The sequence below is a fragment of the Scleropages formosus genome, chromosome 9 (assembly GCF_900964775.1).
Source record: "Scleropages formosus chromosome 9, fSclFor1.1, whole genome shotgun sequence".
NCBI classification, from domain to species: Eukaryota; Metazoa; Chordata; class Actinopteri; order Osteoglossiformes; family Osteoglossidae; genus Scleropages; species Scleropages formosus.
The window spans coordinates 32239439-32252597 of NC_041814.1; the positions used below are offsets into that span (position 1 = coordinate 32239439).

At 56.9% G+C, this 13159-nt stretch overlaps 1 protein-coding gene across 6 annotated transcripts in view; it reads left to right on the plus strand.

Moving 5' to 3' along the window:
* The window catches only part of palld (palladin, cytoskeletal associated protein), a 33774-nt gene extending 20643 nt beyond the window's left edge, over positions 1-13131 (plus strand). For 4 of the 6 annotated variants that reach the window (XM_029255144.1, XM_029255145.1, XM_029255147.1 and 1 more), the window contains 11 exons: positions 6516-7154; positions 7313-7448; positions 8007-8108; positions 9118-9339; positions 9466-9615; positions 9964-10052; positions 10134-10266; positions 10872-11079; positions 11170-11335; positions 11476-11609; positions 11904-13131. In XM_029255144.1, the coding sequence (XP_029110977.1) occupies positions 6516-7154; positions 7313-7448; positions 8007-8108; positions 9118-9339; positions 9466-9615; positions 9964-10052; positions 10134-10266; positions 10872-11079; positions 11170-11335; positions 11476-11609; positions 11904-12067 (2143 nt within the window). In that variant the 3' untranslated portion in view covers positions 12068-13131. Of the gene's footprint in view, positions 1-1993; positions 2543-6515; positions 7155-7312; positions 7449-8006; positions 8109-9117; positions 9340-9465; positions 9616-9963; positions 10053-10133; positions 10267-10871; positions 11080-11169; positions 11336-11475; positions 11610-11903 lie in introns of those variants that run through there. The other 2 variants (XM_018733122.2, XM_029255148.1) reach the window with 2 other exon arrangements.
* The last annotated feature ends 28 nt before the right edge of the window (positions 13132-13159 follow it).

Genomic DNA, 13159 nt, shown 5'->3' on the forward strand with positions numbered 1-13159 from the left:
TGCCATGGCGACGTGTCCTCCGGCCGTCCTGCGAAGAAGAGGAACACAAACACAAACACAAACAGAATACAAACAGCAATAATATGGAAACTATACAGACAAAAGTGCTGCTCAGTGAGCCAAAGAGTCGTAAAATACTGGGACTTCTTGAAAGGAACACGTGAGACACCGGATTGGCCCAGTGTAACTCCACAAAGGCTTATGATTGGCTGGTAAAGGACAGGAGACTCTGGGATTGGCCAAGCATGACAGGGTGCACAGTTATGATTGGATGGTCAAAGGGATGCTGGGATTGGCCCAGCAGAGCAAAATGAGGACCATTCATTGGCTGATTGGGCAGTGAAGAGGCTAGTATTGGGCCAGCAGAATTGTTCTTATGATTGGCCAATCGTTAGGAGGGAAGTCCTGAACTGGCCCAGCTGACAAGAATGCAGGCTTATGATTGGCTGACAGTTTAGTGTGGAGGCTGCAATTGGCCAGGCAGTTTAGGGTGGCCTCCTGAAACCTCACACTGCACACACTGAGTGGAACTTGGAGAGATCGGCACTCGTACCCAAAAAAGGAGAACAGAACGAGACGGAGAGCGGGGGGGGGGGGGCAGCAGGGAGACGGTCTTCAGAATATGAGCGTCTCTGGGCTCTGAGGACGTGCAGCTGGACTGCAGTGGACTATGTGTGTGTGTGTGCGTGTGCGTGCTCTGCTCCTGTTTCCTTCCCACTCTCCATGTTTCCTCATTCGCTGACCACGCTGCAATTACAGAAGACGATAAACCGGTTTGAACCAGACCCACGGCAGCGATCGCAGTCCTTCCTCCTGTATTGTGGTCGCAGCTCCGCTTCTCTATCGTCGCTTTAGGGCGTCCCTGGTGTCGCTGGGAAATCGCCACGGGTTTAGTGTTGGGAGTTCGGCTCCAAATCCCACAATCCACGCTAGCGGAGCACATGTACATGTACCGAGTGCTTCCAGAACGTTCTGAGCTGCACTCGAGTCCTTAGCATCGACAGTGACCTGTCCGCTGTCACCCCGACCGAGCGCATCCACCTGGCTGCTGCTCGTCCTCTTCCTTGTCTTCCAACTTCTCCGAACTTCACCTTCTTGTTGGGGGACCCCGACCTTCTCGTGACGTGTCCGAGCGCTGAACGACCCGGCGTCCTTCAGGGTCTCCTCCGACAGCACGGGTTTCAGGAGTGCGTGTCTCTCCTGTCCTCCCTCTTCAGTGTCCAGCTCCCACATCCACGCGGTCTTCTGGGTTTCCGCTCCTTGTTCCTGTGGATCCATGAGCTCGTTTGAGGATCACCTCCACACCTTCCACTGCAGCTCTGCCAAGCGCTGCTCTTCTGTGCCCCTCATGACTGCTGCGTCCCTACCTGTTGACGGACGGACGGACAGCGTTCAGGTTGTGTTCAGACTGCGTTCTCATGATTTTGCTTTTGTAAAACCACTTTATGTGGTCCTGGAGCAACAATAAGTGGATGCTGAGTCCTTGGGTGGATTCAAATAGAGACACCAAGACCCCGCACCACACAGCGACCACCCATCAGCTCCCCCGTTCTCAGTCCTCAGTCATCTTTTCGCCGGAGGATTGACTGAAAAGGACCGGTGGCGGTCCACGGGGGACCGGACGGGCCTGGAAACAGCCTTTGTGGGTGAACGTGTGCGGACCGCAGACTGGGACAGAGAGCAAAGGCCTCAAGAGGAAAGTTCGTCCTGGTCAGACCAGTGCTATGAGAGGACCCTTCCCCCCCCAGCCCCCCCACACACCCTTTACTTACAGTCAGTCACACATTTGTCTCCATCTTTGCATGTCCCCAGTTTACTACACTGTGCAGGTCAGCGGGGCAACTAGAACAAAGTGTGTGTGTGTGTGTGTGTGTGTGTGTTTCTCAGAGCGTACACATGTAAGGTGTATTTCTCAGTCAGTGTCAATGGACGTGTTACATTTACCCCGGTACTCGTACTTACACACATTGCTGGCTTTTAGTCGGAGCTTCACCTACACTGGACAGCTGAGAGCGGACAGACAGTTGGACACATGGTAATTCGCGGTATTCACAGCGCAGCGCTTCTGGGGAAACACAGAAATGGCAGGAGCAGCATTCGAACCCTTGCGAACCCTTCGTGGATGAAGTATTCGAGCAATTTTTTACAGTGACACCACTTTTCCTGCACTACTTTGTAAAAGGAGAGAACTTTTACTGGAGTATTTCTACACAGTGACACTAGCTGTACGCTTTTAAAGAGACAGTACATGCACCGTCAAATATGCCCACTTTGCGTGCGTGTGTGTGTGTGCGCGTTGGGTGTGTGTCACTGCGCGTACGTTCCTGTAACTTGGCGGGGGGGGCTTTTATTGTGAAGGGAGGAGTGTGGCGGCGGCCGAGGGGCGGGACCCCACTCAACCCTGACTCATGGCACAGACCAGGCTTGGGCTGCGCAGACACTATATAACTCTGCTGCCTGCGCACACACATCGACAGACGCAGAGTGTCACGCACACAGAGACTGTGACACAGAGCTGTGAGGGTCACTCGTCCTCGAGCAGGTGGGCCGCCGCACAGGTAACAAAGAGACACTTTTCTGTGTCCCTCTTCCAGCAGCGGGGGGAGGGGGGTTGCGATGCGCTCAAGTGTGTTCAGATTGTGTTCACTGTGTGTTCAGGCTGATCGTGCTGGTGAACCCTGTCTTCGTGATGTTGGTCCTCTTGTCTCTGGAGGAGCGAGGGAGAAACCAGACATTCTCCCAGATACAGTTAGCGAAGGTGTGTGTGTCGGAGGAAAACAGTTTTTTTCTTGCATGTGATTTAAAAACAGTTTAAACAAGAACAGGAGACCAAATGAAACACTGAGCTGAACTGGACGCACAAAAAGCTGAGAGACACAGAAGGAATGTGCGCTGTTTGCCCTGTAATGAATGTTTATGGAAACTTGGCCGGCCGGTGCGGGTGGGGGTGGGGGTGGGGTGCGGCTGCTCTGGGTTCTGGACGTTCACACGCTGCCCATGGAGACCTGGCAGGACCTGCATCGGTCTTTCTGCTCCAGTTTGAGGCTCCGGGGCAGAAAGGATTGGGCCCCTACTGGCTGCTGTTGAAGGAGTGTGTGTGTGTGTGTGTGTGTGTGTGTGTGTGTGTGTGTGTGTGTGTGTGTGTGTGTGTGAGAGAGAGAGAGAGAGAGAGAGAGAAATACACTGCCCTGAGATGGACTGGCATCCTGTCCACAGTGAACCTACACCATGCTTCAGGATAGGCTCCTGACCACCGCGACCACGCTCTGGACTAGCGGTTACTGATGTCCTCTGTGGGGGGTCCTGGTCGCTCTCCGGTTACACAGCACAGTGTGTGTTGACTTGTGGAGGAATGTTACTGCTTCCTGACGGTCGAGGTTGTGGTCAAAGGTCAAGAAGAAGAAGGTCAAAGGTCAGGTCCAGGAAAGAGGCCCTGGACGATGCGAGGAGGTTGCGCTCGACTGCCGTGTGACGAGGAGCGCAGGGCCGATGTGGCGGTGGGCGTGGCTCGGGACCACGGTGCCCCCCCTCCCCCTGCCCCCCAGCTGTTTGCCTTGCAGGTGCGGCAGGAGCAAACCTGGTGGCCGCAGGTACGCGTGTCATGTTTGACAGAGTCATGTGACACACTCCTCTCTGCATCACACCCATCGTTGTGGGCTGAGGGACGGAACCCTGTATGGTTATCGGTTCGTATCCCAGGAGAGACCTGTCGCCGCCTCCTTCCGGAAGGTTCTTAGCTCAGTTCCCACAGCAGAACACTGTCAAAGTGAAGCTTCACTCAAAGCTGCTTTGCATAAAAGCATCGCCTAGGCAACGAAATAACAGTGACACACGCTGTGTGTGTTTAGTTAATTGGTGACACGAACACACACACACACACCTGATGTACATGACGTGAAGGCCAGACAGAGAGCGTGTCCATGCAGTGCACCATGGGAGCTGGTGCTCACACACCTGGCTGCAGAAGCCCCGCCCAGCTGTCCACAGCATAGGGTCTTCACTGGACGTCCACACGTCTCCTTCTCTGGGGGCAGGAGCAGCAGCGACCCTCGCGAAGTGTGTGTGGGGTCCGCATCAGTGGTGGAAGATGGGAGAGAGAGCGAAGGGCGAGTGAGCGTGCAAGGGTCCGGGGCGGTGGGGGTGGGCGTGGGGGTGAGGGAGCCCTCTGTTTGGAGAAAGATGCCCTTTTTAGGAAGAGTGATGTCAGCCGCTGCAGCCCTGTTTACACAGGAGGCATTCCAGAATCACGAGGATATATTTAGGCTCTCGCACCCGCGCATGGAAACCATTAGGAGGCACTTTTTTCCGCAGACCCAGCGATGGTGTGTGTGTGTGTGTGTGTGTGTCCCGTCACAAGGAGCTCAGCCTTCCCAGGAACCACTGTGGTGCACCACCAAAGAAGGCATGGAAGCCTGAGTCCCGGGGACGAGTACACACTGCTGTGGGCGACACACACTCCCATAGAAACACACGCTGCGGATGGCCGGCCGGCCAACCGGCCGTCCGCCATGTCCCCAGAGACGTGGACAGGTTGGACGCTTCTGGACCCCGCAGGATAAGGCTCCTCCACGGCTCAGCGGCGCAGAGTCCCCCAGCAGCGGCAGCACTTTGTGCATCAAAGAGATTCCTCGAACCCGGACAGGGATGACTAATGGAGATAATCCTCCCCCAGCCGGGGGATCAAGCTGGAGCCGTCTGGTCTGCCCTGCTGTGTGTGTGTGTGTGTGTGTGTGTGTGTGTGTGTGTGTGTGTGTGTGTGAGAGAGAGAGAGAGAGAGAGAGAGAGAGAGAGAGAGAGAGACGCTCTTCCTGCATCATTTACAGCTGTTGCACTGCGGCCTGACAGTGTGTGACGCAGCGTGTTTCTGGACAGCTTGGTGGACAGACTCTTTGACGTGATCAGTGGCCCCCAGGCTCCTGCTGCTACCTGCTGCATGAACCATGCGAGTTTCACTGAGCGCTGAGGACGTGGACGTTTGCAGCATGACATCAGCGGTCGGGGACAGGTCACCGGCGGTCAGGGACCTCCTTGTCCTCCTGCCTCCATATATGGGCAGAGACTCAGCGGAGGCGGAACCGTCTCAGCGCACCGCAGAGCTCCCAGTGAGGCCATGTGGACACAGAGGGATGTGTCCTTGGTGTCCAGCTCTGCCTGGCAGACAGGGACCTGAAGGAGGGGGCCGTTGCTCTGTCTGCTCGTTGTCTGGGAAACAGTAAAAGTGCGGTTCACGGTCCATTTCATACAGCCAGAGATCAGGTGCAATCAGTCCACTAAGCAGACGTCAGGCAGAACCTGTCCAACACTGTGGGACGTGGCTGTGGTCTTTCATTGTGTGACCAGCGCTAAGAGGCATGGTGTTGTGCTCGTTTTCCGCGGTCATTCACCGATTTCTCCAGTCACGTAAAGGTGCCCGCGATACATGACCGTCCCTTTGACCCGAGACCTTGAGGGAGACGTTGTCCCTTCTCACCCCACATGCACTTTCTCACCGGTGTCCCCACAGAGCTGTCCATCGCAGTGCGTCCGAATCCCAGCAAGCAGCACTCAGCTGCGTCACACGCAGGACCAGTAAGGACCTTTTCCACGTCCCGAGCCGAACGGAACCGCAGCCATCCGTGAAAGACAGTTTACAGGGTCGTGTGCCACTTGGGTCTGCTTCTGGGACCAAGACCATGATGATGATGACGATGATGATGATGGTGGTGGTGCTGCTGAACGGGTTAAACAGAGAAGGTGCGCATTCAGGCTGTTTCAGTTACCAATGATTTTGATTGGTCCAGAGCCAAAGCCCCGCCCCCAAATGAGAGGAAACTGTCGTTGGGGGTCCTGGTTCTACACACACGCAAATGAAACAAAAAGAAACAGTAAAGGAGAAACAATGGAAGGGCAGGAGCACAGTGTTGGCAGTAAGGGCAATGAGGACAGTATGGGAAGTGTGGACAGTGCAGACAGTGAGGACACGCGGAGATGCTTCCCACCGGACTCCGACACCAACACCGCAGCTCCACTGTCCCCATCTGGGCTCATGCTGCGCTTTAGTTCGCGACGCGGCAGCACGGTGGCGCTGTCAGCTCCCTCCCCCCAGGAATAAAACCCAAAAGCAGCACCTGGGTGTCCTGTGGACTTCTCAGCGACGTTCTACCGAGAGCTGTCCTCTTGTCCACCGGAATGAGCTGCCGCAACGGCACTGTGCGTTTAGACAAAAGTGTCTTTCCAGGAAATATTCAGAGCGATGTGTGGGACGCGCTGTCCGCGCCCCCCCCCCGCCCCTGGCGACCTGTGTGCCCAGTGGAGCAAACCGCCCCTGTGTTTCCCCTGCACGTTCAACTCACTGCTACGGTGTCTACAGCTCCAGTGTGGCGCGATGCGCTGCCAGTGGTCACGCAGCCGGTTTGCTCACTGCGTCACTGATGGACCTTCTGCTTCTGCACTCGCACCTGGTTGGTCCACAACCTGGACTCTACGCGGGAATATTACCACGGTACGAGCGCAATGTGTGTGTTTGTTACCCGCAGGAAACCCGAGCAGCTGAGACAACTGCAGGAGCAGATCCTCCTGGAGCAGCAGATACAGCAGCTGCAGCAGATACAGCAGCTACAGCAGCAGCACGTGGGCCCGCCCCCGTCGCCACCCCTGCCACCCCCACCATCCTATCAGGAGCTAGAGAACAGCGCAGAGGCTCCGCCCCCGGCATCACCGAGCGTCGCCGACACCATGCAGACGGCAAGCACCTTCAACTACGCCCGTCCCAAGCAGTTCATCGCTGCACAGAGCCCAGCGGGGGGCGTCCCGCAGTCGCCGTCCTCGTCCCGGTCTCCGCCGCTGTCCTCCGGGAGGGCTGCGCTGCCTCTTTTCCAGCAGTCCCACCACAAGGGCGGCGCCGTCGAGTCGCCGGGCTCTCCCTCCTTCCCCCCTCCGCCCTCCCCATTCCTGAGCCCCACGCTGTCCTCCCCCGGACAGGAGTTCCCTCCCCCTCCCCCTCCCCCACCGCCCCCGGCCCCGTCCAGCGGCCCCCTGTCCCCTGCGCCATCCAACAGCCCCGTGTTCTCGTCGGCCCCGCAGTCCCCCGCCGGCTTCCTGGCCTCCGTGCTGCCGTCCCAGCCGTCGGCAGCCGCGGTTAACGCTCTGGGGTTGCCCAAGGGGAACGGCACCGCGTAAGTGACTGCCAGGACACACACAGACACACACACACACACACACACACACACACACACAGAGAGACACTGCTGCGCTGGCAGGTTGACACTCACGAGTTCCTGCGTGTCGTAGCACGTCGCGTCCGTGTTCCACGTGGATCTTTCGTTGCATGCAGGGGATTCGCGAGGAAAATGAGCCGTGGCCCACGGATCGCCTCGGACTCCGAGATCCAGGGTTCGAAGGACGCGGTCATCCAGGACCTAGAGAGGAAGCTGCGCTTTAAAGAGGAGCGCCTGAGCAACGGTCAGCAGGTGTGTGTGTGTGTGTGTGTTCATTGTCCATCTTTAACTTCTGTTTTACCAGCCACACGCACACTGAGTGACGCATTACGTGTCCCCCAGGACCAGGACTAAAGAGCTCAGTGTTTACTGGCTCTGTGCTCAGCAGCACGTAGCATCCGTGGTCTCATAAACACACATAAACACTGCACGGACACAGTGGGGTAGACACACACACACAGATGAGGCAGAAATGCTTGTGTGGTGCTCTGTAAACACATTTAAATTAGGGACTTTGGTCCAATGAGGACATCACAGGAGTCAAAGGACTTCCTTCAGTGAGTTACCTAAGAGAAGGGAATACAGTGAGACAGACACAGTGACACAAGGTGTGTGTGTGTGTGTGTGTGCGTGCGTGTGTGTGAGTGAACACAGCACGACACTCTTTCCACGGGTCACAAACCCTGTTCAGCGTCTCCGGTCACTGACACTCAGGAGATGTAAACACTGTGGGATGGAGTTGAACGGAGGCGGTTCCACGCACACACTCCTCCGCTGCCAGGCTGCGTAACGCCACTCGTGTGCTTTCAGAAGCTCACGTACGAGGAGAAGATGGCCCGTCGCCTGCTGGGGGCGAACAGCGCCGCAACCGTTTTTAACGTGCAGGAAGCAGAGGAAGAGCCTGCCACACAGGTACGCCCCTCACCTTTAGACACGCCCACACGGAAGGTTGCTCGTTCACATCCCTCCGGGAGCAGAGGGACAGCAGAGGGGACAGGAGGAACAGAGAAATATGTTGGTAAATGTCCCTCGCTGAACGAGGGAACAAAAACGAGTCTGATGAAATACCATGACTGACAGCTCAGGGGTTCAAAGATGGCGCTGTCCAGTGGTCTGGGTTCGAATGAGCACCGTGATGCTGTAGAAGAGACGGAGACTTGTGCAGGGATCCTGTGTGTGTGTGTGTGTGTCTGTGTGTGTGTGTGTGAGAGAGAGAGAGGTCGTGAACAGCTCCTCTCTCACAGGCATCACGTCCTCTGCATTCCTCCTTCACAGGAAAGCAGCTCAGCAGAGTGTGTGTGTCTGTCCCTCAGAAGGTCTCTCTGTCTCCCTCCTCCTCCTGCAGTGTGTGTGCGTGTGTGCACACCGAATGTCTCGACCAATCAGAGCCATCGATTGATGTAAACCTCACATCACATCTGAAACAGCAGATTAAACACCACAGTTGGTGTTTATAATTACTGGTGGCAATTAATAACTCTGTCACCATTCTCCAAAGTGACTCAGACAGCAGGGTATTTTTTACTGTGTCAGTTCAGGGTAAGGAGAGCAGGAGGTGGGATTCGAACCCAGGTCCTTTTGTGTCCTTATGGCAATAACCTATGAAGCAGCAGGCTGAGTGAACGAGCTCCTGTGACCCTGACCACACTCACGAGATCAGCCCCAGTGACACCGAGGGCCTCGCGTTAATCGATCCCTTCGCTGCAGAAAGCGACCCCCTCATGTGTGGGATGGGGTTGCGGCGAACTGGCCCTCACTGAAACACGCGTGTCCTGTAGTCCAGCCTTACGACCCATATGACGCTCATCGGCGGTGTGGGACAGCCTGACACGCAACTGGCCTGGACCGCTCACGTCGCGTGTGTGTGCGCGTGGGGGGTGAGCATCCAGAGCTGATTCAACGTGTGTACGTGTGCGCGCAGGAGTACAAGGTATCGAGCTTCGAGCAGCGCCTCATCAGCGAGATCGAGTTCCGACTGGAGCGCTCCCCGGTGGAGGAGTCCGACGATGACACGACGCACGATGACGACGCCCCCGGCCAGCGGGTGGCGCCCTTCTTCGACCAGAAGCTCAGGCACTTCAAGGTGTATGAGGGAATGCCTGTGACCTTCACCTGCAAGGTCATCGGGGACCCCAGGCCAAAGGTAAGAAGGAGAGTGAGTGAGCGAGTGAGCGAGTGTGTGTGTGGGCGGGCAGAGCGCGGAGCTCCACGTGTCGCAGCGAAGCTTGAGATGTCCCTTCGTCGTCCCTTCGTCCCCCCCCCCACGCAGGTCTACTGGTTCAAGGACGGCAAGCAGATCTCCAAGCGCAGTGAGCACTACCGCATGAGCCGCGAAGCCGATGGAACGTGTTCCCTGCACACTGCCGCCGCCCTGCTGGATGACGACGGAAACTACACCATCATGGCCAGCAACCCTGAGGTGGGAGACCGGAGCGGGTCGCAGTGACCGCGCACGCCACTGGACGGGCTCGGGGGCTTAAAACGTTTCCTCGGTCACAGGCAGCTTCCTGCCGACGGTCGTTAGCGGTTGAAGAACCCCGATCGAGATACGGGCGTGTAGGGTGCCGAAAGGGACGGGAAGTGTGTCCGCACGGGGCATTTGCAGCTTTTCTGCAAAGTTCACACACCCGTCTCCGCCGCAGTGCTGTTAGTGAGAGGAGCTGTGTAGGATGCACACGCACGCACACACACACACGCACGCACGCACGCACCTCGCTGACAGCAGACAGCAGCCTCAGCGTCTCACATGAACCGCTCTCTTTCCCAGGGGAGGACCAGCTGTACTGGGAGGATGATGGTCCAGGCTGTGAACCAGAGGGGGCGGAGCAGTCGAGCCACACCTGGACACATTCGCAGGTAGTGTGGACAAGGACGAGCGCCGGGGTACTGCGGGGTATTGCAGAGCACCGCAGCTAAGGACCCCCCCTCCGCCCACAGACCCCGTTCCAGGTCCCGGGACAGCGGTGAAGACAACGACAACATCCAGGAGCGCCATTTCCGACCGCACTTCCTGCAGGCGCCCGGTGACCTCATCGTCCAGGAGGGCAAGCTGTGCAGGATGGATTGCAAGGTGATGGAGGGGCTCGGTCACAGAACACGGTCACCTGTGCTGAGTGTGGTCACTGAGTTGCGACCGCTGGCCAACTGTCCAGCTGGGGGTGCCGCTCAGGCCACATGCGCTGAATCCATAAACACGCTGACTGCGCACATGCAGCAGCCAAGGGCGGCACGTTGTACTAGGAGGGGTTACCAGGGCTCCGCCCAGAGACACTGTCTCGAGCGAGAGTGTCAGCGAGGGGGACGACTGCCGCGGTGCGTTATTAACGGTGGAGCGGAATCAAGACTCACTGTCATTTTCACTAGAGGGCCTAATGACAAGGCAAAAGGAAATCGTGTACACACACACACACACACACACACAAGGAAATGCGCGTAAGGGACAGTGTGTATTTTCACGCCAGCAGGCAGCCCATGACAGAGCAGGAAATGGAGGGAGGTGCACACCCACGGTGCCTTTTATTGCCATGATTTACGAACATCCTTCTTTGTTCTATGGACCCCCCCCAGGGCCCGGGTGCGAATCGAGTTCACGCTGGGATCTGAGCTAGTGAACCGGACCTGGGTTTGAGCTTAGGACCGGCCATGTGACCCGGTGCTCTATACTGCCCCCTGCAGGTGAGCGGGCTGCCCACTCCGGACCTTGTCTGGCAGCTGAACGGACAGACGATCCGGCCGGACAGCGCCCACAAAATGCTGGTGCGGGAGAACGGCGTGCACTCGCTCGTCATCGAACCCGTCACCTCCTGGGACGCCGGCGTCTATACCTGCATCGCCAGCAACCGTGCCGGACAGAACTCCTTCAGCCTGGAGCTCATTGTGGCAGGTGAGCCCCCGCAACCACCACCACCACCACCGCCACCTTTGAATGGCGCTGCATGTGCCGCGTTTAACCCCCCTGCACGGTGCCCCCCAGCTAAGGAGATCCACGAAGCCCCCGCCTTTGTGGAGAAGCTGCAGAACACGAGTGTGGCTGATGGTTACCCCGTGCGCCTCGAGTGCCGCGTCTCTGGTGTGCCCCACCCCCAGATCTTCTGGAAGAAGGAGAACGAGTCGCTCACCCACAACACGGAGCGGATCAGGTAGGGGGTAAACCATCTGACAAGGGTGATTCAGCCAGTCATCGAGGTGGTAAAAAAGGTGGTAGAACACAGTGAGGAAAGGCTGTGTCTCGAGACATCGAACCCCGAGAGCCCGAACCGTTGTCACTCGGCTTTCCCAGCATGCACCAGGACAACCACGGATACATCTGCATGCTCATCCAGCCGGCAACCAAGGAGGACGCAGGCTGGTACACGGTGTCGGCCAAGAACGAGGCGGGTATCGTGTCCAGCACAGCGCGACTGGATGTCCACAGTGAGTACGCGGCACTCCTGTGTGCGTGTGCATGCGCGCGCAGAGTGCCGTCTTAACTGTCACACGTGATGGTAACATGTTGCTTTAACCGCGACACATGATGATAGCGTGTAGCCTTCAGTGTGACATGTGTGTGCTTCAGTTGGCCGCGTTGCGCACAAACAAACAGACAAAGAGAATGAAGCCCACTGTAAATGTAGGCCACATAACATGTGTGTTTCAAGGTTGAGAATCCCCCGCCCCCCCCCCCCCCCCCCCCAGCTGATCTGTCATCCCCCGTCCCCCCCACCACAGCTCAGTGGCAACAGACCCAGACCCCGAAGCCCCGGAAGGTGCGTCCGTCAGCCAGTCGCTACGCCGCGCTCACTGAGAAGGGCCTCGACGTCAAGGCTGCGTTTTTCCCTGACTCGAACCCCCCCCACCAACCTGGGGGTCTGGTGGAGAGCGATGACCTGTAGGTGTCTGTCAGCAAGGGGCTTCACTCCTGTGCGGGGGGGGGTGGAGGGTGAACCCCACAGTGCCCCTCGCTCCCTCATCCGTCATCAGCAGCACAGACTGTCCCAGTACAGGTTGGGCCCCAGGGCCCCTGGACCCTCTGTCACATGACACAGTTAGTGGCCAGAGTGACCTGCAGGAGACCCCTCTGTGTGTGTACACACACACACACACACACACACACACACTCACACACCCCAGTTCTACTTGGTACTCTCTGGTGTTTTAGAGCACAAAAAGTGTGTGTGAAAGGAGAACAGAGCAGTGTATCCAAACAGTGTGAGAGAGGTGTGTGTGTGAGTGTGTGTGTGGAGTGGACAGATGGGGGGGCAGGTGAGCAGACAGTACAGACGAATGTCGCCGATGGTGGAGGGCGGGTGTGAGGAGAGACGGGGTATGAAATGTGCGTGTGCCGTAGGGGGCTGTGATGAAGACGATGGTGACGATGATGGAGCCAAGTTCATGCCTTACTCTATTTTTACTCTTCCACGACTGTGCCGATGTCAGGGTCCAAGGAGGGCGGTCATCTCTAATTCCTTCATCTGGAGCCCCTCCTGCCCTTTCCTCTCACACAAAGTAGTTTATTAATGTTTTTGTTTGTTCCGTTACTGTCAGTCTGGTTTGGGTTCACATCCCTCCACACATGGAGGGCCTTTGCCAGCCGCAGGGGCACTTAAATTATTGCTATTCATACAGCCGTGCGCATATTGTACTCCGAGGTGCTTCTATTTGAAAGACTTTGTAAAGGATCTACAGGTCTCTCTTTCGCTCACTCACACTCACACACACAGACACAAACACACACACACAGTAGGGCTTTGGAGGCCCGAAACCTTGTATCAGTTATATGTAAGACTCCAAAAACGTGTGTATTGAACAATTATCTCAGTGTATGTAAACATACGCGTTCTGTACCACTGACACACACTGGTGCATTTCCGCACTTCCTTCTTCTCGCAAGTCTTTTCCTGTATATGGATTGTATCTTACTTTGCTTTACCAGTTACAATAAAATCTGTGGAACTGATTCCTCCTTTGAATCAGAGCGTGCGTGT